This window comes from Lissotriton helveticus, chromosome 5_1 (assembly GCF_964261635.1).
Source record: "Lissotriton helveticus chromosome 5_1, aLisHel1.1, whole genome shotgun sequence".
NCBI classification, from domain to species: Eukaryota; Metazoa; Chordata; class Amphibia; order Caudata; family Salamandridae; genus Lissotriton; species Lissotriton helveticus.
The window spans coordinates 1926621665-1926649338 of record NC_136065.1 but is presented as its reverse complement, the minus strand read 5'-3'; the positions used below and the strand labels follow the sequence as shown (position 1 = coordinate 1926649338).

At 47.4% G+C, this 27674-nt stretch overlaps 1 protein-coding gene across 2 annotated transcripts in view; it reads left to right on the top strand.

Annotated features, from left to right (window-relative positions):
- The window catches only part of RAPGEFL1 (Rap guanine nucleotide exchange factor like 1), a 260579-nt gene that overhangs the window by 164158 nt on the left and 68747 nt on the right, over window positions 1–27674 (top strand). For both annotated transcript variants that reach the window (XM_078645530.1, XM_078645531.1), the window contains one exon: window positions 26010–26177. In XM_078645530.1, the coding sequence (XP_078501656.1) occupies window positions 26010–26177 (168 nt within the window). The remainder of the gene's footprint in view (window positions 1–26009; window positions 26178–27674) is intronic.

Below are 27674 nucleotides of genomic sequence, written 5' to 3'. Positions count from 1 at the left end.
CCCAGTGCCTTTGACAGCCTAGCAAGACTGGGTTTGCCCCCTATTTCCTTCAGTGCAACACAGATGGTTTTAATCCTCATCTCACATCCATGTACTTCCATTTCAACATCATCCCCAGCCCTTTCGATTCCATAAACAAACATGTCTGAATTCCCGATTGAATCCTAACCATGAATTCCAGTTCCCAGTTAGTCAAACCGATGGTGCCCGGCATGCCTGCAACTTGGTGAATGCCCCCACCCACTACAAATCTACATCCCAACCGGCCTGTTTGAGGCAAGGACGTTTGGTACCTGAGCAGAACACTTCTGTAGGTTCTTGCCACACTCAAGCATCTTGAACCCCTTGACAACCGTGAAGACACTACTTGGGTCCTAGACTGATCCCAGACTGGATCTGTGTCCCAATAGGAGTCAACTGCAGCACTGCCAGTGTACCGTAAGACTGGAGCCTTGGTAAAGAACAAGCATTTGGCACCTTGAGGTTTGCTTGCTGGCCTTGATGGGTACCATGGGTACCTTCTCTACATGCTCATGTTCTAGAGCACCACAGTCAGATGTGGCCAGGGAGGTTTGCCAAGTTGTTGGCAGAGGAAGGCGTCAGCCCACTTCCTTTTAGTTGCATGGCAAGAAACAACAGAGAGCACTTGGAACAGATATTGACAATATGGAGCTGATACACCTCCCTCTTGTGCTAAAATGCCCACTACAGCCATTCTATGCTCACTGCCAGCCAGAAGCAGAGGGTTCACGATGTAATCAGGTTCCTCTAAATATGATTTATGCTTCCAGGACTACCCATGTGAATTGTCACTAGTGGAAAACACGGATTGGCAATGCCAAAGGTCAGGCTTTTAAATGACCGTGCCTCCTCCGTCAGTGATGTGTTTGCACGCTGTCACTCATCTAAGGCACTCATACATCCGTTCATCTACCCACTGACTCATTCTTGCATTCACTCACTTACACAACCACAACACACTCACACGCAAGCGCAATAGCATATGTAAGAAAAATTTAAAGAATAAAAGTAGATAAATCAAAGCATGTTGCTGCCTAAATATGGCGGGCATATGCGTGCAGTAATGAGCAAAAGTAAACCTAGCAGCAGGTGGCCATCTTGCAATGGAATTGGGCATGGTTGTTTTACCATTTTAAAGTGCAAGCATGGCTATCATGCTCTGAATCGATGTGTTGAATATCTTGGACTGGTAAAACAGAGAAACGATGGACAATACCACTCCATTAGCATGGATCTGGAGTCCACATTAGTAGCAGGCCATGCCTTGTAGCCCCCCTCTATCTCTTAACAGGGCTTGACCGGCTTGTCGAAGCCAGGTACGGCTCCTCTGTAATGGCGGAGGAGAGTCGCTCCACTGGCTCAGAGCCTGCAAGTGAAATATAAAACTATATACCATAATAGTTTTATTTTTCATTTACCAGCTCTGAGCCAGCTTGTGCAGGGAGAGGTTTGGCCGGGGTATGGGAGGGGGGAGGAGGAGTGCTATGTGCATTTCTAAGTGTGCATGTGTGTTTGGCCGGCAGACTCAGGCCGCCCAAACACACATGCGTACTTAGGTTTCTCCAACCCGGCTGCATTGAACAACTGGGCTGGAGAAATAGCACAGACTCCCTGTCCTGAGTGGAGCATCTTTTCAGCACGCTCAGGCCAATCACTGCGCTTCTCTCATAGGATGAGAGCAGTACAAGCATTGCACAGGGAGTCTGATGCTGCCCCAGTGCCTGCTGGGACCAGGAAGCAGCACAGCAGAACACTGAGGAGCAATGTGATCGGTGGCTTCAGGTATGAATTAAAAAAAAAATTATTACCCTGCGCCACCACCCCTCCCCCCACCCCACCTCTTTGGCAGTCATTGGTCAAAGCTCTAGAAGTCTTAACGGTTGTGGCCTCGTGGGATGTGGCTCGCTGCAGATTAAATGAATTGCAATCAAGCAGCCTGTTAACATTGTCTGGGGAGCTGTCGTATGCTTTAAAATAATGAAAATAAAGAGAGAAGAGTGAAAGAAAGAAATGGAAAAATTGGAAAACTGAAGGACTGGAGTGCCACTGAAGCGCACTCCTTTTCAGGTGGATGTGCAGGTGATCAAAAACATGCGGTCACTCAGGGAACAATAGGACCAATATCTGAAGTGGCTGACCCCATGCCGATGAGTATGCCCATTTCCTAGTGCTGGGTGATTTTAATGTCCACCTGGACAACCCCTCAGGCCCGAGGCCACATCACTCTTAGAAATCATGAGTTCTCTCTCCCTGAAACAACAGGTCGCTGGTCCTACTCACCAAGCAGGCCATACCGTAGACCAGGTCTTTTCCAACGTGAGCCTAGTGGTGTCTCGACTCATTCCTCTGCCATGGTCAGATCACTTCTTTATTCCATTTGCTTGGCCACAGATTGGCAATAGGCCACCCACTAAGGATAACACTCAGACCTCCTACCGTGCCTACCGCAAAATACAGCATGACGACCTGAACTGTTCTCTAATAATTAGCACCCCAGTCCTGTCCAGATGTGTGGAAGAGGACACCACAAGCCTGCACAGCTGGATTCGGGGGACTGGTAACGTATTAGCCCCTATTGTGAAGAAATCTCAATTAAGGTTGAAACCATCTGACCCTTGGTTCAGTGATGAGCTCAGAGCATGCAACTCTGTAAACAGCTTGAAAGGGTAAGGAGACAAAATTTTCATCCAGAAGATAAAGCAAAGTATAAGATCTCACTGAAGAAGTACCACAGGAAATTGTCCCTAGCTAAAAAGACCTTTGATATAAGGATCGAGGAGGCAGACAATAAAGCCAAGCACATTTTCAAAAGTGTTAATTCTTTTCTTCTGCCTGATGTCATATCTTGAGTATGTACACCTACTGTTGAGTGTTGCAGTAAACTAGACTTTTTTCCATCAAAAGATCAGGATCATCCAGAAAAATGTCCTTAATAATGATCAAACCTACCAAGCACAGGCTTCTCTCCACAAGGATTCTTTTACCCTCTCCACACCCTTCTCCCTGGACAAGTTCACCCCTCTTTCTCACAAACTGTCACTTTCAGCGTTGGAAGTCCTGAAGTTCGGCTTCCCTTTAGACCCTTGCTCGACTACCATGCTAACTATGGTTTTTCAATCTATCAATCCTATAGTCACTAGTGAACAACATACTTGACACCTCGCTGGCAACCGGTGTGGTTCCATTAGGATGGAAAAGGTCGTAAGTTCTCCCTCTGTTGAAAAAAACAGCAGCTGATCCGAAGCGAGTGGCGAACTATAGGCCCATCTCCCTTCTTTCTCAAAGATTCTGGAGAAGGAACTCAACCGCCAACTCTCCCTTTACTTGGAAGATAATGAAATATTACATCCTAGCCAATCCGGCTTTCGACACCAATTCAGCACTGAGACCGCGCTTCTGGTAGTTGTTGAATACGTTCGGAACACTCTTGACAACAGAGGCAAGGCCATTCTGATCCTCCTGGACCTCACTGCAGCTTTCAACACTGCATCTCACTCTAAACTTCCTGAGCGTCTTCAAGAGGTGGGAATCAGAAACATGACTTTGAATTGGCTGACATAATTTTTTAGCAATTGTTCTCAGGAAGTATGGCTGCCCCCTTATGCCTCGCTATCCAGAACCCTGACTGTGGGCGTCCCCAGGGATCTGCCCTTAGCCTCACCCTGTTTAACATTTACCTCACGCCCCTGGCTATACTGGCCGAGTCACTGGGTGCTAAACTCATTTCTTATGTGGATGGTACACAGCTCCTCTTATCCTGTGAGACTGGAAGGGAACTAGATCGGGAGCTCATCTCTCAGTTTCTCGCCAGGGTGCTTCAGTGGTTGGACTGGCGCCAACTAAAGTCTAACCCAGATAAAACAGAGAACGTGGTCTTCAGAGATGTCTCCCACAATCTTGTGAGAACCTGCTGGCCGAGCAATGTGCCTCAACCTTGCCCCCTCCAAAACTCTGTGATGAACCTGAGTATTAAAATTGACGGCACCCTCTCTTTCCAGCCACAGATTCCAGCTCTAGCTGGCTCTTGTTTCAAAACTCTCCGCATGCTAAAAAAGTTTCTACCTCTCCTGTCTGAGTCAGCTGGCAGAAAGGTCATTCAGGCTCTGATCACAATGAGACTGGATTATGGGAATGCCCTCTATCTCGGTCTCCCTGATTTCCTTATCAATAGACTCCAGGTGGTGCGGAATACAGCGGCTAGACAGCTACTCAGACTCCCACCCAGGTCTCCAATGTCCTCTCATCTGAGGGCCGTCCGCTGGCTGTCTATAAAAAGAGGATTTTTATTAAGGTTTTGGTGTTAATGCATAAGGCCTTGCACGATGTGGGCGCGATATACCTCCGAGAGAATCAGCGAATACATCCCAGCGTGTCCCTACATTCGTCCTCTGCGTGCCTTGCAAGTGTGTCCCTGATCAATAGACTTAGTGTAGGTGGGAGATCCTTTTATTACCTGGGGCAGCTCACCTGGAATAAACTTCCAAAAGACCTCCGTATGGTCAGTAATCTTGCTGGCTTCAAGAGGGAACTGAAGTTTTGCAGCGTGAATCTTTCTGGATTCACTATGCTGTGCATTATTCCGCGGTCTTGTGGTTGGGTCCGGATTCGTAGTCTTTTCTCTGTTTTTCTTTTTTTTTTTTAGCCCAGGTGGGCGTCGGCGTCACACCCCTTTGGGTGTATTTCCGGTGACGTCGGCATGCTTCCTGCGGAAGCTCCCACTCTTGGGCGCCATCTTCAGATTCTTTTTTTCCGCGGTCGGGTCTGGATCGTTCCCGTTTGGGCTCCAGACATTTTTTGAGAAAGAAGAAAGAAAATACAGAAAAGACGAGGAGAAGTAATCTGAAGACTCCAGGGGACTTCATCGACGAACAGTCAGCAAGGAGAAGGCGTTTTTCATCGAGATCCTCGACGACCGTCGACGAACACGCGACCAGGGAGGCCCTGGACGCTCGATGATGGACAACACGCCGTTCAAGTTCTGCCGTAACTGCCACCACAAGTACGCGCAGAAGGACCAGCACCCGGTATGCAACCTTTGCCTACCGGTGAACCACGAAAGCGGAGACTGCAACGCCTGTTCCGCCTTTGCCCCGAAGACCCTTCATGTGAGAGAGAGGCAGAGGGTAGCACACGCCACCCTGCAGGGGAAGGCCCCGACTCCGTCCCTCGACGAGCTGGGGATGTCCTCCGAGGAAGAAGACAACGCTGCCGCCGAAGACGACAGCTACAGGGTCGTAGAGACCGATTACACGAAGACTTCTGACAAGGTAGGAGACTCTTTGGCCCCCAAGAACCCGAGAGACTCTGAGTCTAGAAAAATCGAGGGCAAGACCCCGAAAGCGCCGACGCCAAAAAAGGCGGCGTCCGCGACTACTCCCAGGCACAGCGGATCCTCCAAGAAGGAGTCCCCGGCGCCGAGAGCTGCTGATCAGCAGAAAACGTCGAAAATCGTCCCCGAAAAGGATCGATCGACGCCGAGGGAGAAAGACCCAAAACTGAGGACGACGACCAGAGACCCAAAATCCGGTTCGACGTCGTCGTCGAAAACTTCGACACCGAAAGGCACGGCGCCGAGCCATCCGCCGAAAAGAACGGCCGACCCATCCGACGCGGAACACGCGGCCGAGATGGAGAAGAAGAGAAGGCGCCTCGAGGCCGAAATGGAGAACATCATGCAGCGGAAGAAAGATTTAGACGCAAAGATGAAATCCTTCACGATCCCTCACAAGACCAAGCCACCGGTGGTGGAGGCGGTCGAGGAGGAAGAAGAGATCGCCGAAGTCGCCGAGGAACAAGACCAGGACGTCGAGGTGGTCGACGACCAGGAGGAGTACGAGAATCCCTACGATAGTTACAACTATGGGGAGGAAGAAGAAAGCAGGACGGACACAGAGTCGGCACCCTCTGACCTACAGGAGGTAGATTACATAGATGTCGAAACCGACAGCCCGGAGGAGGTGGTCGACACTTACCCCTCGAGGCCCTCGCCGCCGGACGACATCGGGGCCTACAACTCGGTGATACAATCTGCCGCAGCAGCTTTCAAGCTCAAGCTCGACGAAGAGAAGCAGAAAGCAGACTTCCTTCTAGAGACATTGCTCCCAACACAAACGAGGAGCCAGTTCCTTCCAATGCTCGAAAGCGTCTTGGCTCAGGGGAAGGAAGCATTCAGGGAACCCGCAACATGCAAGGCAGTAACTCCCAGAACTGAGAAGAAGTACAAACATTCCACAAAGGACCCGGCCTACATTCAGGGCACGGTCTCCGCAGACTCCATTATCACAGCCACAGCAAGGAGGAGGGCTAACGTACCCACTACCTCGGGTCCGCCACCGGATAAGGAGAGCAAAAGGATGGATCTGGTGGGCAGAAGGATCGAAAAGGAATGCCGCGACCCACTGGCGCATGGCTAATTCCAACGCCCTGATAAACAGGCACATGTACCAGATCATGGAAGGGCTGGGGCAGTTGGTGAAGGACCTGCCCCAGGATGCCAGGCAGAAGGCCGAAAAGCTGGTTGAAGAAGGAAAAAACGCTGCAAATTCTTGCCTTAAGACGGCCCTGGATGGGGCAGACACCGCCAGCAGGCTCATGATGATGGGTGTCAAGGAAAGGAGGCACGCCTGGCTCAGGATCTCAGGTTTCAAACCGGAGGTGCAACACAGCATCCTGAACACACCGTTCAACGGCAACACGCTTTTCGGAACAACAGTTGATGAAACGCTCAGTCAACTGAAAAAAGATAACGAAACAGCAAGATCCATGGGAGCATTGCAGTTCAGAGGGAACAAGAGGGGCACCCCGTCACGGAGGCCCGGCGGGAGAGGCGGAAGCCAGCCAGGTACATCACACCAGGCTTTCCAGCAAACGCACCAGGCAGACTCGCAGGCTCAGCATGGTCAGCAGAAGCAGTCCTGGCAGTACCAACAAAGAGGCCAGTCCTTTCGAGGGAGAAATGGACGGGGACAAAATATAAGAGGGGGGCAGCAGCCCGCCTCTAAGTGACTTCAAAAAACTACGTGTGCCCGCCCACAGAAAAGATCCCATGGGGCAGCACGTACAAAGGGGTCAGGACAAAATAGACACCTACGACCACATAACACCAGTGGGAGGAAGATTAAGATTTTACCTCCGAGAGTGGAGAGAAATCACATCAGACAAATGGATCCTCAACATTATCCAATTCGGATACTGCATAGAGTTGGAGGGGAGGCCAACAAGCAGAAAACCAAAAAGAAAAACACTAGCAAGCAAGCAGCTGCAGTGTCTTCAGGAGGAGGCAAAGGAACTCCTGCGGAAGCAGGCCATATAACGGGTACCCTTCAAGGAAAGAAACACAGGAATATACTCAACGTACTTCCTGGTACCAAAGGTAGACGAGTCAATGAGACCCATTCTGGACTTACGGTTCCTGAACAAATTCATAAGAACACAAAAATTCAAAATGACCTCCCTGCAAGAGGTGCTCCCACAATTGCAGACCGGGGACTTCATGGTCACAATAGACCTCAAAGACGCCTACCTGCACATCCCAATGAACAGAAAGCACAAACACATGCTCAGGTTCACCATTGGAGAAAGCCACTACCAGTTCACGACACTGGCCTTCGGACTAAAATCAGCACCAAGAGTTTTCACAAAGTGCCTCGCAGCAGTCGCAGCGCACCTACGAAGGCAAGGGATACACGTATACCCTTACCTGGACGACTGGCTGGTGAAAGCAAACTCATACCAGAAATGCAAGCAGCACGCACATGCAGTGACGAGCACGCTCATAAGCCTGGGGTTCTCCATCCATTGGAAGAAATCATCAATGGAGCTGGAACAAGTCAAGATCTTCCTGGGAGCACAGATCAACACCTTACAGGGCAAGGTGTTCCCCAGCGAGAAGAGGGCGAGGGCGCTGGTGAAGGAAACTCGCCTCTACCGGAAGGGACAAGCTCGGACAGTGAGGACTGCGAGCAAGATCATGGGCATGATGGCATCATGCATCCACCTGGTACCAAATGTACGACTCCACATGAGACCCATTCAAGAATGGCTACAGGAGCAATGGTCACAAGCTACAGGCGGTTGGGGGGGATCTAGTGGTTGTAACGCACGCAGTGCAGCAGGAGATGGCATGGTGGACAATGGAGAACTTAACAAGGGGAAAGCCTCTAACGCCCCCAACGCCAACAGTGACCATCACCACAGACGCATCCCTGAAGGTATGGGGCGCTCACATGGAGGAACTCAAGGTGAGGGGACTGTGGACGCCAACAGATGCGGCAAAGCACATCAATTACCTAGAACTGAAGACAATCTTCTTTGCACTGAAAGTATTTCAAACAAGACTGTACAAACACAAGGTGTTGATACAAACAGACAACACCACTGCGATGTTCTACATCAACAAGCAGGGGGGCACACAGTCAGCCCCGCTTTCAACGCTGGCGCAGGAGATATGGAGATGGGCCATCCCTCTCAAGATAGACCTGCTAGCCATACACCTACCAGGGAAGGACAACATACAAGCCGATCGGCTCAACAGGCAGACATCGGCATCCCACGAGTGGGAGCTCAAAGCTCAGGAGACAAGGTACCTGTTCGACAGATGGGGGACACCATCGGTGGACCTGTTTGCCACACGCCAGAATGCAAAATGCCAAAGCTTCGCATCCAGGCAGCCCGAGGAGGGGTCACTGGGGAATGCCCTATGGATAGATTGGTCAAGGACATTTGCTTACGCCTTTCCCCCGATACCACTGATGCACAGAGTGCTGAGCAAGTGCAGAGCGAGCAACATGACGCTGATACTGGTCGCACCACAGTGGGCGAGGCAGACATGGTACTCGCAGATCATGGAGATGACACAGTGTGCACCCCACAGATTCAGCAGGAGGAAAGACCTACTCTCCATGCAGAACGGAGAAGTACTACATCCAGAGCCAGAGAGCATGAGCCTAGTAGCGTGGCTCCTGAGGACATAGAGTTCGCACATTTGAGACTGCCAGAAAGCACCCTGAGGGTCCTTCGGGAGGCACGAAGGCCCAGCACTCGGAAGTGCTACGTTGCGAAATGGAAAAGATTCACAATATGGTGCAGAGAGGGAAGACTTCACAATAAAATGAAGAGGGACTCCACAGTGCTAAGGTACCTGACGCACTTGCTGGAGAAAAACCTTAGCTCATCCTCTTTAAGAGTTCACTTGGCAGCGATAGTCGCCTACACAAGGGGAGAAACGTGCAGGAGCTTCTTCACATCACAGGTGGTGAAGAGATTCCTGGAAGGAGCGAAAAGGATCGCACCACCTGTGGTAAATAAATAAATAATACCCTATTTTTGACTAGACTTATAGCATAACAGATAGCTCAATAAATAAGAGTCAAGATTCGAGGTAGTAGGAGTTTCTGCAGGTTTATTACAGCATAAGGACAGGATCAGGACAACCTGCATGGGAACCGGACAATAAGGCCCGGCAGCTGCCGGGGCTGGGTCTGGGATGAGCGCGCTAACATTTAATAACAAAACATTGACTTATATACATAGCGCAAACACATAGCATTACATTGCAGTAGGCGTAACAGTAGGTGGAGTAGAAGGCGTGACGCGTAGCAGTCGCGAGAGATAACAGAAATAAGAGGTGTAACTGGGAGTTTACTTAGACATGTGATGCAAAACGTAACAGAATATGTCATGAATGGGCGGAAACATTGGAGGGGGCTACCTAAGGAGCCGGGACCTCTAACCTAATGGTGCGCGAAAACTAGCAATGACGTGTTACTAGGAGAAACTGGGGGCTACGAACTCTGTGCTAGGAGCAGAGACTAGAGTCTGGAGGGTCGGAGCGACATGTACCTAAACCCTATCTGGTATCTAATGTTTAGGGAACATGTTGATATAAACTAGAAGTCATGAGGGGAGAGGCTAACCTGATTTTAAGACTGGACCATGCATTATTCTATATGTAGTGCGTGAAGAATATTAAATGACCATTAAATACAGTATTTCTCTAACGTGGAGACGAGAAGGCTAGACAATGACGAAAACTATTGATGCAGTTCAGTAGCTTAGGAATGCAGAGGAGGAGGACTGAACTGATAGCAGGAACTATAACATACTTTTGGCAGACTCAGAGGCAGAGCCGGGGTGCACCGGGCACTGCGAGGCAGGAAGTAAGTGAAGGGTCGAGGATACAGGTGGGGGCTGTATCGCTCCTCAGCGAGGCTTTCAGGAGACAGGAGCTGAATCTGTGGTCCGGGCCCTTTTGAGGCCTGGAAACGGAGACTTTATAATTGAATAACGTGCACACTGAGAAACGTGGCAACATTACTTACATAGGCCTGATATTCGTAGTATTCACGAGGACTGGAAACTATCATACTAGAGGTGGACACAACTGTAATTGCGTCTTTAATCAGAAATGGGGAATAACATATGCATATTGATCATGCACACATAACATATGATGGATGAGGCGTAGGGACACAGAACATGGCAAAATTTACTTTTCCACATTCCCTCCTTGTCACTACGTTTCCATCAGGAAACATCAATATTCATGATACCGTCTATCATTTCATACAGTACCATTTGCTCGTCTCGAATTGTCTTGGAACGGGATTTAGAACAGGGCTTGGGACTGGGAATACAAGAGGTAGCACACATGCTGCAAATCGCAGGGCCACATTGTATACAGAGGCAGCAGCTAAATATGATCGCTACTGCAATACCTAAAAAGGACAGGACTTTCCATCCCCATGCGGAAATTATATTCCAGAACCAACCGGACCATGTCCAGGTGCCTGGATCTTGGTGTAACAGATGGGCAATTTTATGGAGTCTGGTTATAGCTGAATAAACAGACGGCGCGTTATTTGGAATGAAAATACAACAACTGGATCCGAGAACTCTACAGGCCCCGCCCCTATCGGCCAGTATGACGTCAAGGACGAGACGATTCTGTAAAACGACAATTCTCATAAAGGATTGCTCTTCAGTTAAGTTACCTAGAGCGGAGGCAGTCTCATCTACTACTGCTTCAAGGGTTCTTGTTAACCTACGAATGAGTTTACTATTTACAACTGTACCTAAATAAGGGAAAACACCTTTATCTATATCAATGAATTGCTCTGCGGCGGTTTCAGTAAAATCGACAATCGGGAGATTTCTCTTGTGTCTAGTGTGTACTAAGAAAGAATTCCTATGATAGTCAGGTGGGGCTAGAAAAACAGGTGGCAGTAGGAAAGCAATGTAACAGGTTCCCTCCCAATCGAGGGGCAGACGGACATATGCAGTTTGACCACAAATAAAATAAGAATGACGTGAAGCTTTGAAAATAGATTTCCCACTGTCACTATACTGGATAACAGTAGTACATTCACTATGACCTATATGTACAGAACCATAACTACGGACACATAATTCGCCTTTGACTGGTAGTACTGAAATAGCGGGTGAGTCTGGAGTAGTATCAGACTGAACATTCAGAACCATGAAATTCGACGAATAATTTCCTAAATTATATACTTCATTTTCTAAATCTAAACCTGTTCTGTGGGGGAGACCTTGCTTGTCTGGGAAACATGTACTGTTAAGAAAAGACATATCTGTTGAGGACGACGTTAACGTGGACCATGCTCCACACGAACCATTGTGTGAGAATGGATAAGGAAAGAGTGGCAGAACTCCCTTCGGTGTCTGGAAAGGGGGGAGTCGACCACACACCCAACAATTAGTGGCATTGCTGGTCTGGTGTGAATAATGTAACATACGGATAAATGTGTTATTACGCATAGCGAGGCGGTATGAATATTCGTGAGGAGGCAGATCACTAAACGTGTGCTCTACTGTAGCATGAGCAGACATATTTACATGAGGAACTGGAAAACACAGATAGAAAGCATAGCTGGTGCAGGAAGCCATTATGCTGATGAATAATACGAAACTCAGAAAAACGATACATTTGATTGAGCTTTGACTGACTCTCTCACTATGGGGGTCTATTTTATACATGTCAGAAACAGTCTAACCGTTTCACCTAGGGGAGGACTTATACAATCAAACTGGCTGACTTATTAGACCTGAGCTTTAACTTATACTCCTGTTGCGGAGTTTTCTCTAACAAGGGAGGGGTTATAATAATGTCTTGTGCGGGACAGTCCTTTAAAACAATGTTCTGGCAATCCTTCGAATCCTGGGAAATGTTCTTGGAAATGTTTTTGAAGACTGGTTTCGATCCTTTGAAAAGTTTTACATGAGAAAGGTGGACCCACCCCTTCCTGCCTTCCAACTTGACGGCAGTTCGGGTGGTCAAGAGGACCTGACGTGGCTCCTTCCAACGTGGTTCCAGCGGACTTGATCTGTCGAAATTTCTGATCATCACAAGGGAGCCTGGAACGATCTCGTGCGGTGCCACCTCGGTATTGTCTGGAAATGCGGCGGCAACCTGTGAACGACATGAGTTGAGGGCAGACATCAAGGAAGCTAGGTAATCTGTCAGCATATTACATGAAACATCGGTAATACTTCGGGGTCTAGGAGTACCCCACATATTAGGGGGGCGGCCGAAAACGACCTCATACGGGGACAGACCTGATCTGGAATGTGCGACCATACGCATGTAAAACAGAGCGACTGGCAAAGCTACTAACCAGTCCACACCCTTGTCTTTACAGACTTTTGCAATGCGGATTTTCAGAGTCTGATTATGCCTTTCGACTAGTCCAGCTGCTTCTGGATGGCGTACACAATGGAACTTCCACTGGTACCCTAACAAAAGGGACACGTGTTTCATGAGTTCAGATGAGAATGGCTGGCCGTTATCAGAATATACGACTCTAGGGAGTCCATATCTAGGGAAGAATTCACGAACCAACTGCTTGGCAGTGGTCGCGGCTGTGTAATCTGGGACTGGATATGCTTCTGTCCATCTGGACAAAGCGCATACAACTACAAGGACATACTTGAAACCTCGACATCGCTCCATTTGAATATAATCCATCTGGAGGACCTCAAAAGGGTGGTCAGGGGGCTGGAAACCACCTTGTTCCACCGGGACACTTTTACCTGGATTAAACTGACAACATATCATACAGGTACGGACTTTCTGCTTGGCTGCAGCTCGTAAATGCTTGTTGAACCAAATGTTCTGGATACTGTCTAACATAGCTTTTTCTCCTAAATGTGCTGGACTATGTGCGGTATTGATAATGACTTGAACCATAGAATCGGGGAGAAACCATGTGGTTCTACCCTTCGTTAACCATCCTTGATCTGTCTGGACCCCTCCTTGTACAGACCATTTCTTGATTTCATCGGGAGTAGCATGTGACTGGATATCTATGACATCTTGAGTAGGGTCCTTAACTGTCATGCATGTAGTCAGATCTGGAATATGTGTCTGATTAACTGGAATGTCTGGAGTCTGTGCTGTAAGCTTGGCTGTGCGGTCTGCTAAATCATTACCTTGGGAAATAATGTCTGTAACTTTCGTATGTGCTTTGCACTTCATGATAGCAATAGATGTCGGTAAATGTATGGCATCTAACAGGGCTTGAATAAGGAGACCATGCTGAATCTTGGTTCCATGAGAAGTCATAAAACCTCTCTCCTGCCAGAGCACTCCGAAGTCGTGTACAACTCCGAATGCGTAACGTGAATCTGTGTAAACATTAACCTTCAGGTTCTTGGCATGTATACAGGCTTGTGTCAGAGCGACTAGCTCTGCTGCTTGAGCGGACAGAGTATCAATACGGTGTGTTTCAATAACTTCAGTGTCAGTAGTCACTGCATACGCGGCGACTAGTTCTCCTGTACTAGTTCTCATACATGAACCATCCACATAAAGTGTCAGGTCAGGATCTGGTAACGGAATATCTGTCAGGTCTTGTCTTGGCTTTGTCGTAATGTTAACTACTTCCACACAATCATGTGTGTCTGGATTTGAACTAACTGATGGTAACAGTGTAGCAGGATTCAGGACGTTGCAGCGTCTGATTTCTATGTGTGGCTGGAACAGTGTCAATTCATAACCTGTTAAACGTGCAATTGTCAAGTGCTGAGTTTGTGTTCGGTTTAAAAGAACTTCTACTGAATGTGGGACCTGTACTGTCAGGGAATGTCCTAAAACTATGGAATCACTTTGTCTGATAGCTAGTGCTGTGGCTGCAACTGACTTGAGGCACGCAGGCAACGCCTGGGCGACTGGATCTAATGTGCTCGAAAAATAAGCACAGGGCTTGTATTGACCTGCTTGATCTTGTGTGAGAACAGATAATGCTGTACCTTTGCGTTCTGTAACGAAAAGTGTAAAAGGCTTACTGTAGTTCGGTGTAGCTAGAACTGGAGCTTGACATAGGGCTTTCTTTAACTCGTTGAAACTAAGTGTATGGTCAGATGTCCAAGGGAGGACAGTCGATACGGCTGCCTCCTGTGTCGTTAACTGTATCAGTGGCTTGGCTAGAAATGCATACTGGGGAATCCATTGTCTACAATAAGAAGTAAGGCCGATAAAGGCACGTACCTCCTTCTGGGTTCTGGGCTGGGGAAGACTCGCTATTAACTGGATACGGTCGGGTGTCAACTGCCTACCCCTCTTGGACAGCAAGTGTCCTAAGTATACCACTTGCTGGACACAGAATTGAAGCTTCGAAGGTGACACCTTGTGCCCCATCTCGGCTAGAAAATACAAAACTGTAAGTGATGCACGCTCGCAAGCACGTTCAGAACGGGCTGTGATCAGTAGATCATCGACATACTGGAGCAGGGCAGTGTCAGTTGGCATGTGAATGTTGTCTAGTTGTCTCTTGAGTGCTTGACTATAAATACTAGGGCTTTCTGTGAAACCTTGAGGAGCGCGTGTAAACATATAGCTCCTTCCATTTAAACAAAATCCGAAAAGAAACTGGCTGTCTGGATGAATTGGAACACTAAAAAATGCATTTTTGAGGTCAATAACAGTGAAAAACATGGCTTCGGAATCAATGGCTGTTAACAGGGAAGAAATGTCTGGGACAACTGGGTACTGAGGAATAATACATTTATTAAGCTCTCGTAAATCAATCACTAATCGATATACTGGGGGTGCATTTGGATCAGTACGTTTCATGACTGGAATGATCGGAGAATTACACACATTGGAGTCAGTTTCTACAACTACTCCTTGAGCCATGAGCTCGTCAATAATTTTGGATAAGGCTGCTACAGCCTCAGGTGGCAATCTGTACTGCCTGATTCGTGGTAACACTACACCTGGTTTGAGAGTCACACGATAGGGTGTGATTTGCATGTAACCTACATCAGTTGGACCTTGCGCCCATAAATGCTGCGGAACATTAGACAATCTTGAATCAAAATCTCGTAATACATAGTGACCCTTAAAGTCACGTAGGAACAGACGTATTCCCTCTGGGGAACAGCAAATAACTGCACCTAACTCTTTCAGTGTCTTAATACCTAATAGATTTTCTGGACATGACTTAGTAAGTAACAGATCAGTAGTACGGGACAATGGACCTACTTCTAGAGTGACTGGCTTAGATATCTCATTAACGATGGGTTTTCCTGAAAATCCAAGGGAAACATTTCTTGAGCCTGAGAGCGGAGCCCCTGGAACTTCGGCGTGACTAATTGTGGTCCTACTTGCCCCTGTATCGATCAAAAACTTTCTGTCTTTCCCTAATACTTGACTATGAACATAGGGACCTTCTTGGTCGACAGGTATCTCGATGAGAGGCAAGCCTACCTCCCTCTCTAGGCTGTTTCATGAATATGACTGGTACTCTGGATACTCGGACTGTGCATACTGGTACATCTGCGATGTAACGTGCTGTGTTGCAGCAATAGGCTGCGGTACTGTAACTGTCTGTGGTGCATTCTGTGACTGAGGAGTCTGTGAAACTTGTTCTTGTCTCGGCGGACGTGGTCTTTCTTTAGTCTTACCAGTAGCTATGTTGTGTTTCAGAACTGCACACTCGTTTATAAAATGACCTGGCTGTTTACAATAATTGCAGTTCCCTTTAACGGGAGCCGCAGGATGACTGGCTTGATTCGGACCCCTCTTCTGACTGTCTTGAGGAATAGATTGTGCAACTAGCACTTTCATTTTCGTGTCTTTCATACGTTTTCTTTCGTGTTCTTGCTCTTCTCTGATTCTATTCTGGTGATACTGGAGCATCTGGAGCATCTGGGACGGAGTATTTGCTTGCCAGGTGCTTTCGACTTTCAAAACTCGGTTTTTAATTTGTGGACTTGAATTCTCGACTAATTTGGTAACGAAAAGGTGAGGGTATGACTCACTACTTGTCTTGAGACCACTGTTAATACTGAAACATTTCTCAAATCGAGAATAAAAATCACTAATATCCTCATCTTGTTTCTGTTTACAGGCTGAGATTACATCCCAGTCTTCTTTCCTAGTTGTCAATAATCTGGGTAACACTTGAATCAATAATTCTGGTAATTCTTTACATTTATCTCCAAGACCGGTACCTGGTACTCGTGCCTTGTCTTCAGCTTCTAGAGCTGTCCAATCGATCTTTTTCTCTCCCACCTCCCATTCTTTTTCCTTTAACTTTTCATACACCCCTGCGGGTAGCAGGACCTTTAACATTTTAATGATATCTGGGTAAGTGTATTCTCCCATACGGAGCATGTCTTTTAATTCTCTATGGAACCCCGCTGGATCCTTGTCATGACAGGGGATTAATTTCTTCATTTCAAGTAGTTCCATCTTTGATATTGGAGTGTATACAAACACTCGTTGCATTACGCCACCCGCCCCTTGGACTGGGTGGACTTCTCGTAGCGGATTCTGTCTGTCTATGTAGAATGGTTTACTTTCTGGGGGTGAGACATGAACAAAATGCGGGTTCAGGAACGTTCTATACTTGTGACGCTGTTCTAGAATGACACTAATTAAATCGGTACCTAGACCTCTCCATCTGTACTGGAGTAACTCGTTCAGGATATCATGTAACGGGCCTGGATCAGAATGTTGACCCTCATACAGGGTAATGAGGTGCTGGATCATATACATACCCACCAGTCGTTGCTCGGCTGGGGGCAGTTTCAGAAACATTTGTGCCACTATTTCGTCTGGAAAAGTGGTAGAATCAGTAATCCATCGGACTGCTGATCGGGCTAGTTCTTGTTCGTGCATGGTACTTAATTCGCTATAACCGACTCGTGATTTCAGAATGTGATCGGTAGCTTGAAATACTTGTTCTAGAGAGCCTCGTTCTGGTGCTAGATGTTGAAAAATAGACTTGGGTTCTAGACGTAAATGGCGATCTGGAAATCTGGATTTTCCTACATACGCTATTCTGGCGGGATTCTCGTTCTCTTCCTCTTCAGGATCAGAGATACTTTCTTTCTCGCTTACTTGTGCTGCTTTACGCTGGTCGTGTAACCTTATTATTTCTTTACGAATCTTCTTGTACATACTTTCCATGGCACTAATGGTCTTGTGCTTACCCTCGGCTATATTATCACTCCACCTTGTTAGGATTCTCATTTCGGCGGGATCTTTAGACGGGTAATCTTGTTCTCTTATTAGACAATTGATCAGGAACTTTAATATCATGAGCTGAATCTCGGCTTTCCTTTGAGACATAATCTCGCCAATACTTTCTGGATCATCCCCTGTACGGATGAAACGATATATTCTGTCTAGATCTTCTTTCATATTTGGTAAGGTGACTAGATACTCGGTCACCCTTCTTACGCGTACGGAATATAAAACCATATTATATTCGCCTGGGACTGTGTCATAAACACATTCGGCAAGGGCTTGTCTGATTTCTGTAACAGACTTATTACTTTTAGGAGTACGCTGTGATGCTTGAGCATGTAATTCGAGTGCTGATAAACGCTTGTGTGGCGGCGGGGTTTGAGGAGGACCTCCTCCTGCCCGCCCACAGAAAAGATCCCATGGGGCAGCACGTACAAAGGGGTCAGGACAAAATAGACACCTACGACCACATAACACCAGTGGGAGGAAGATTAAGATTTTACCTCCGAGAGTGGAGAGAAATCACATCAGACAAATGGATCCTCAACATTATCCAATTCGGATACTGCATAGAGTTGGAGGGGAGGCCAACAAGCAGAAAACCAAAAAGAAAAACACTAGCAAGCAAGCAGCTGCAGTGTCTTCAGGAGGAGGCAAAGGAACTCCTGCGGAAGCAGGCCATATAACGGGTACCCTTCAAGGAAAGAAACACAGGAATATACTCAACGTACTTCCTGGTACCAAAGGTAGACGAGTCAATGAGACCCATTCTGGACTTACGGTTCCTGAACAAATTCATAAGAACACAAAAATTCAAAATGACCTCCCTGCAAGAGGTGCTCCCACAATTGCAGACCGGGGACTTCATGGTCACAATAGACCTCAAAGACGCCTACCTGCACATCCCAATGAACAGAAAGCACAAACACATGCTCAGGTTCACCATTGGAGAAAGCCACTACCAGTTCACGACACTGGCCTTCGGACTAAAATCAGCACCAAGAGTTTTCACAAAGTGCCTCGCAGCAGTCGCAGCGCACCTACGAAGGCAAGGGATACACGTATACCCTTACCTGGACGACTGGCTGGTGAAAGCAAACTCATACCAGAAATGCAAGCAGCACGCACATGCAGTGACGAGCACGCTCATAAGCCTGGGGTTCTCCATCCATTGGAAGAAATCATCAATGGAGCTGGAACAAGTCAAGATCTTCCTGGGAGCACAGATCAACACCTTACAGGGCAAGGTGTTCCCCAGCGAGAAGAGGGCGAGGGCGCTGGTGAAGGAAACTCGCCTCTACCGGAAGGGACAAGCTCGGACAGTGAGGACTGCGAGCAAGATCATGGGCATGATGGCATCATGCATCCACCTGGTACCAAATGTACGACTCCACATGAGACCCATTCAAGAATGGCTACAGGAGCAATGGTCACAAGCTACAGGCGGTTGGGGGGGATCTAGTGGTTGTAACGCACGCAGTGCAGAAGGAGATGGCATGGTGGACAATGGAGAACTTAACAAGGGGAAAGCCTCTAACGCCCCCAACGCCAACAGTGACCATCACCACAGACGCATCCCTGAAGGTATGGGGCGCTCACATGGAGGAACTCAAGGTGAGGGGACTGTGGACGCCAACAGATGCGGCAAAGCACATCAATTACCTAGAACTGAAGACAATCTTCTTTGCACTGAAAGTATTTCAAACAAGACTGTACAAACACAAGGTGTTGATACAAACAGACAACACCACTGCGATGTTCTACATCAACAAGCAGGGGGGCACACAGTCAGCCCCGCTTTCAACGCTGGCGCAGGAGATATGGAGATGGGCCATCCCTCTCAAGATAGACCTGCTAGCCATACACCTACCAGGGAAGGACAACATACAAGCCGATCGGCTCAACAGGCAGACATCGGCATCCCACGAGTGGGAGCTCAAAGCTCAGGAGACAAGGTACCTGTTCGACAGATGGGGGACACCATCGGTGGACCTGTTTGCCACACGCCAGAATGCAAAATGCCAAAGCTTCGCATCCAGGCAGCCCGAGGAGGGGTCACTGGGGAATGCCCTATGGATAGATTGGTCAAGGACATTTGCTTACGCCTTTCCCCCGATACCACTGATGCACAGAGTGCTGAGCAAGTGCAGAGCGAGCAACATGACGCTGATACTGGTCGCACCACAGTGGGCGAGGCAGACATGGTACTCGCAGATCATGGAGATGACACAGTGTGCACCCCACAGATTCAGCAGGAGGAAAGACCTACTCTCCATGCAGAACGGAGAAGTACTACATCCAGAGCCAGAGAGCATGAGCCTAGTAGCGTGGCTCCTGAGGACATAGAGTTCGCACATTTGAGACTGCCAGAAAGCACCCTGAGGGTCCTTCGGGAGGCACGAAGGCCCAGCACTCGGAAGTGCTACGTTGCGAAATGGAAAAGATTCACAATATGGTGCAGAGAGGGAAGACTTCACAATAAAATGAAGAGGGACTCCACAGTGCTAAGGTACCTGACGCACTTGCTGGAGAAAAACCTTAGCTCATCCTCTTTAAGAGTTCACTTGGCAGCGATAGTCGCCTACACAAGGGGAGAAACGTGCAGGAGCTTCTTCACATCACAGGTGGTGAAGAGATTCCTGGAAGGAGCGAAAAGGATCGCACCACCCAAGCGGGTGCCGCCACCTGCATGGAACTTGAACACAGTCCTAACGGAACTCATGAAAGAGCCCTTTGAACCACTTCACAAGGCCTCCCTAAAGATGCTAACTATGATAACAGCCTTCCTGGTTGCAATAACGTCCTTACGCAGAGTAAGCGAGCTTCAAGCGCTGACGCTACAAGAACCCTACATACAAATGCACAATGATAGGGTTGTGATGAGGACTGACCCACACTTCATGCCGAAGGTGGTATCCAAATTTCACATGAACCAGTCTATACAGATACCGAGTTTTTTCCCAAAACCAACAACTAGCGCAGAGCGAGCTCTGCACACCCTGGACGCCAGAAGGGCAGTCATGCACTACATTGAGAGGACGAAGGGACACAGGAAAACAAAACAGTTCTTTGTGTCATTCGCAAACAGCTTCATGGGGAAAGCAGTAACCAAAAAGATGATTGCACGATGGATCGCACAGACAATTCAACTGTGCCACAAGCGTGCAGGTCAAGAGCTGGCAGAGGGGACACGTGCCCACTCCACTAGGAAGAAGGGCGCTACAATAGCCTTCCTGGCTAACACACCCATAGGGGACATATGCCTGGCGGCAACATGGGCTTCGGTGCACACGTTCACGAAGCACTACTGTGTGGACATACAAATGAACAAGGAAGCTCAAGTTGGACAGAAGGTGCTACAGCACATATTCAACACCCAACGCTCATCTTCCACCCAGCCGCCACAGAGATGAGAAACCGCTACAAAATCTATGCACAGCATAGTGAATCCAGAAAGATTCACGCTGCAAAACGAATAGTTTTCTTACCTGTCGGTGTAGTTTTGCAGCTTGAAGATCTTTCTGGATTCACTAGCGAACCCACCCACCTCCGCCAGAAAGATGAGGCTGGAGAGAGAAGAGGTGGTTAACACAAGAAAGGACTTTTAAAAGTACAAAGCGGTAAAATACCAACTACATAGAACATTGCCATTACTTCGGAAACGAAAAAACACGGAAAAAAAGAACCCGAAGATGGCGCCCAAGAGTGGGAGCTTCCGCAGGAAGCATGCCGACGTCACCGGAAATACACCCAAAGGGGTGTGACGCCGACGCCCACCTGTGCTACAAAAAAAAAAAAAAACAGAGAAAAGACTACGAATCCGGACCCAACCACAAGACCGCGGAATAATGCACAGCATAGTGAATCCAGAAAGATCTTCAAGCTGCAAAACTACACCGACAGGTGAGAAAACTATTTGACATGGCTCTTTAGGCCCTCAATCTAGTTACCTTGGTCTGCGGCCCTTAGCCCCGGGACAATCTGCTGGGTAGCTGCGCCCTTTACAAATCAGGTTAACATAACATAACATGCCGAATGTTATCGTGGATGCAAACAGAGTGATCCAGCTTTTGGCTCCAATGCATTGGCTGGATTGCCCTGTGAGTGGCACACTTTTTCTGATCTAATTTCTTTCCTTCGCCTCTTTTTCCTTTTATTTATAGATCTATATTTTAATGCTTTTTTATTGCAAGATCATGGCAGGCAAGTAAGCCAGTCAGACCTTCTGAAGAGATTGTTGTAGGAATTATTACAGTGCAAATATTCTACCGCTAGGGTTTGTCAGAGGGATAATCAACACCAAAGCTGCTGCCCACAAAGGTAATTTGCGATATTTCATGTAACAAAATGGTTGTGTGCAGGCTTAGCATGGTAGAATAAAAAGAGATTATTTGCTTTAACATATATGTTCCATAAAAAATGAGGCCTATTGGCTTGGTTCTAACGTTTATGAAAATAGATCAGAACTATGAATTCTACCATAACTTTTCCCAATAAACCATTATGACCTCTATTCTTTACCGATCTTTTTACAAAATAACTAACACATGCCCACTAAAACACACATTTTCTAGCAACCGTCATTCAAACAGTTATAAAATTACAAATATACACACAATTACAGTTAGCAAAACAATACACAACCCCTTTGAAAGGGTCCTATGAAGGATTATCACAATTAAACTTTTCTACCCCCAGAGTTTGTCTCAAGTAATGACAATCTCCAAAACCCTTGCCTCCTATAGTAATCTGTTAATTTCCATGCCAATGAGCTATATATACACTTTTCCTCTGTGCCTGTACCCCAAGATGGATATAGAGGTAAAGAGGCCATCGAGAGGCGCACTGAATTTGCTCCACAAAATGTGGTGCACAGTGTAACCGCTGCAAGGGATAAAGGGGGAGTTCAATAGGCTCCCAGACACTGCAGGCGTGGCAGTCACTCGCTGCCCACGCCTGCAGGAGGATTTCTGTCACCTTTTAAAGTGCAGGCAGCTGCTGCCTGCTCAGAGAGAGACCGAGAGGCTGATTCAAACAGTCACTCTGTATTTCACGAATGCTCTGCCTTCAGGGTACCCCTAGTTTGTGGCTGCCCTTGGGCAACGCATTACTTGCAATAGGACACACTGTCCCTGTTTGGTCCCTGCGCACCTGTTTGAAGGTTCCCCATTGCACAAACAGGGACAGTGTGCCTGATATATAATACAGGCCTTGTTCTCCTAATAGGGCCTAACAAGGCTTACCAGAGCACAATTCCCCATGGTTTGTCAGAGGGGTACCCAACACTAAAACTGTTGCCTGCTACGGTAAGGATGAAAGGTGTGTGAGAACAAAATACCTCTCTACACAGGCGCGGTGCGTCCATTGGGGCCTAGGGGCGAAGCCCCACTAAGCCCCATGGACCCACCACGTCCTCACTAGAAGCCAAACACAATTATTTTTAAAAATCGCGCTATCTGCCGGCCGGGAAACCGGGAGACACCCGACCTTCCCGGAGTGCGCAAGGGGGGGTGGGAGGGGGGGTGGGGGGGGGAAGGATCGGGCTGCTGCAGCTGCGCAAGTGTATTTTTGGGCACAAACATGCCCGCGCATGCGCAGATCGTTTTCTTGTGAATTCCCCCTTAGAGAGAGGACCAGGGGGCGGGCCCCAGCCCCCGGGGTTACACAGGGCGACTGGGCGAGGAGTCATGGTGCCCCCCCAGCCAATCCTGGCGCAGGATTGGCTGGTCACTACATAGCCCGGTTACATAACCCCTGACTGATAGCACGGCCGACTTTGGTGCTGGGAAACCAGGTTCAAGCCTCTTATCGAACCATAAAAATGTATACATGACTTACTTTGGTGTTAAATAAATAGATATTTTAAAAAACAAATAAAAATGATGTTCCGACTAAGGTGTGAAATTGGTGTTGAATAAATACATGTTTTTAAAAACAATTAATATTAATCATGTATCATTGGTGCTGGAGTACAAGGTTCGAGACTGGTATTAAACACTGACAAGCTGTGTGCAAGTTATATGGTCATAAAAATACATGAATGATGGATGCAGGATGGGTGGATGCATGAATGGATGCAGGATGAATGATGGGTGGATGGGTGGATGCATGAATGAATGATGGATGCAGGATGGATGCTGGATGGGTGGATGGGTAGGTGAATGAATGATGGATGCAGGATGGATGCAGGGTGGATGGATGGGTGCATGAATGAATGATGGATGCAGGATGGGTGGATGGGTGGATGATGGATGAATGATGGGTGGATGAATGGATGGGTGGATGCATGAATGAATGATGGATGCAGGATGGATGCAGGATGGGTGGATGAATGATGGATGCAGGATGGATGCAGGGTGGATGGATGGGTGCATGAATGAATGATGGGTGGATGCAGGAATCAATGCAGGATGGATGATGGATGGGTGGGTGGATGGATGGATGGATGCATGAATGAATGAATGATGGATGCTGGATGGGTGGATGGATGGGTGGATGAATGAATGATGGAAGCAGGATGGATGGGTGGATGGATGGATGGGTGCATGAATGAATGATGGATGCAGGATGGATGGATGGGTGCATGAATGAATGATGGGTGCATGAATGAATGATGGATGGTGGATGGGTGGATGGGTGGACACATGAATGGATTCAGGATGAATGATGGGTGGATGAATGGATGGGTGGATGCATGAATGAATGATGGATGCAGGATGGGTGGATGAATGAATGATGGATGCAGGATGGATGCAGGGTGGATGGATGGGTGCATGAATGAATGATGGATGCAGGATGGATGGATGGGTGGATGCACAAATGGATGCAGGAATGGATGCAGGAATGGATGATGGATGGATGCAGGATGGATGGGTGGATGGATGGATGGGTGGATGCATGAATGAATGATGGATGGATGCAGGATGGATGGATGGATGGGTGGATGCATGAATGAATGATGGATGCAGGATGGATGGATGGGTGAATGCATGAATGAATGATGGATGCTGGATGGATGGGTGGATGCATGAATGAATGAATGATGGATGCAGGATGGATGCAGAATTGGTGGATGGATGGGTGGGTGGGTGGATGGATGGATGGGTGGATGCATGAATGATGTATGGATGGATGCAAGGTGGTTCGGGCTCGCTCGCTGCGGTGCAATATGCAAATTAGTTTACGCCTCACCACTTTCAAATGTCACCAGCCGCCCCTGCTTTCAATAGAGTGATGACAAACCACCCTTGAAGAACTAATGACTCACATATCCATTTCACAATAAATAAGTTAGGCCCATTGACTTAATCATAACTTATGGCCTTGGTCATTGGCCGGTCACTGTAACCATCAAAATCCTGCTATATTGAGCTTAAACTTTCATGCATGGGAAACCAGAACACACATCATAATTATCTAGGGGAAGTTGTTTCATAGCATCACAGTGGCATTTATGTGCTCTTAAAAGGCAAGCTCCACCCATCACAGTGCCATGTGTGTGACTGAAAGGTCATACACAATAGCTATGCTTGATAAAGAGTCTATCTCCAACAGCTGGATAAACAAATGATCACAGATGTTAGGAGGGTAAGCACTATTTCTGTGGAAGCACACAGCCTCTGACAAATCAAAAGCTGTACTCGCATGAACCAACATCTAGGCAAAACCATAGTCCTTTTATGGACCATGCCCGAAAGCTCGCTCTTTCTTTTTCTTTTTCTTTTTTGTACCATAAGGTCTGCGACAGCTGTGCTGTCAAGTCAGATCTAACGAAGAAAGGCACATAGGACTTGCACGAAGCAAAGCAGTTTTTGAGGGCAGGCTTGCATGCACAGTAAGGAGCAGCAACCTCCATCTGCCCTTACCGTAAGGCGCCTGCATGCTACCCAGGGCGCCCATGGACTTCATTTAGAGGCTTACCCTTTGCTACCCCTAGCACTGCCTTTGCGACCCCAGGCTGCAGAGGTGGCAAATTCAGTGCCAGGAATACTGGGGCAGCTGGGGCTCCACTCTTTATTTTCTGTCAATTTTTTAGTACACCGATAGTGAATAAAATATAACATTCACTAATAGTGTAATAAAAATGGAGTACAGTAAGCGGGAATAAGCTGTTTCATGGCAGCTGAGGTCAGTTAAAAATGCTTTAAAATGCATGTTGTGTGCGTGCTTGCGGGTGGGAATCTGTTAATTTGTGAGAGAGTGTATATGTGTGAGTTTGTGTTTATATGTATGTGTGAGTGAAAGTGGAGGTCCAAGGGCATGTAATATCACTTCCGCTGCCCCTGGCATTCCGGTGAATTGACGTCCATGAGTGCACATACACAGGTGACCAACTTTTTACATGTTGCTATAAATAGAAAAGTAACGCAAAGCTCGTCACTTTTAATGGATGTTGACTGTGTAATCTGACAGAAGAAATGTCTCACTTTCAGATCATCGCTTGGAATTTTTTTCTGTCTTCCCTATTTTTTTACCTTTATCTTTTTCTCGATAGTCTTCTGCCGTGTGTACATGCCGGACCACTCGTATGTGACCATCCGCAGCCGGCTGTCAGCCTCTGTGGAGGACATCTTGACCTCTGTCTCTGAGAAGCTGCAGTACTCCGAGGAGCCCAGCGGGCGGGACGAGGCCCTCATCCTTGTGGCGGTGGCATCCTCAGGGGGTGAGTTCTTGGGTGTGCAGAATAGCACATGGCTAGACCGAGCACCATGGTGTCAGAGCTGTATACATACCCGCCAGCTCACAGTGTCTCCGTGTGACACACGATATCTGCTCACATCACACGGTCTCCCGCCGGTAAGGTGCCGATATCACACAGTGACCGGGAAAACCAGCTGAAACCCACTGTAAATAGTTGTTTACCTGCTCGTTTTCCGAGGCTTTGAACTGTTGACGTCTATTAAGGGGGGTGAAAACACCTCTGGATCGGCAAAAGCCTTAGCCAGCAATCTTTTTTTTTATGGGGGGGGGCGTGGGGGGAGGAAGTGGCTTGGGGCGGGATGGAGTTCAAAAGTACCTGGTAGGTCCTTCTCGGCAAGAGGCCCGCCCCCCTCCCCACACAGTGAGATTGTTCTTCCAGTTGGCAAGTATGTGTATAAATGGGGTGAAGTGAAATTAAAGTGTCTGAAATTCAACCCCCTTAAACTCCAATAAATGCTGTTTGTTTTTAGAGTCCAGAACAAGAAGAGTAAGAGTGACAAATTATATAGCGCAAACTATTGAGAAAACAACATCACGGCGCTGCATGTAGAAATAAGGACTATTTAAAATACATGCTTCACATTTTGTGACTTATTTGGGCACTTAAGGTGGGGATTGTCTGGAAATCTCAAACTGAGTGTATCGAAAAAATACCCTAAAACCTTACTGGTGCAAATGCCCTCTCTTTTCATCTAATCTGTCGATAAGGAATGCATGTCAACATAAGAGAGTGTATTTGAGACCGAGATGCCTTATGAGGATGAAAACATTTTTTTTTAGAAGCCTATTTGCATTCAGTTTCCAAACCTACGTGTTTTGAAATTAAACGTGGAAATTCAGCACTTTTCATTTGTATCTATGGAGACTCTGCAGAGTATACTTGTTATCTTACTGGCCAAAAGGGAGAAGTTGTGGTCCGATAGCAGATTTCAGCTGTTTCTTCCAACTGGGAAGAACTGTTGTGGCTCAAAAATGTTGTACAACGGCAAGAGATTTTCTTTTTTAATGTAAAGTTTTTAGTTATGTCATTTCCCACATTTTGGGTAGAAAAAGACATGTATGGTGGTATGTTGCTTGCAGCAATTGATATAATATCTCTGAATTGTTTCCTGAAAGTAAGGCTATAGGGCCTGCCTGATGTACAAATCCCCTTTTGCGTTCATAAATTCTATGATTCACAAAATGACAGGATTTGCACTCCTTTTTACGCTACTCCACTCTATGCCACTCATCTCTCTCTAAAACACAACAACACTCTACGCCACTTTACTCCACGCCACTCTACAACACTTCCCTCTACAAGACTCTACTCTGTGCCCCCCATGACACACTACTCCACGCCACTTCACTCTACATCACTCCCCTCTGACACTCAATTCCACTCTTAAGCCACTCCGCACCACTCTACAACCATCCACACTACTCTACTTTTCTCTGTGCAACTCCACTCTACGACACT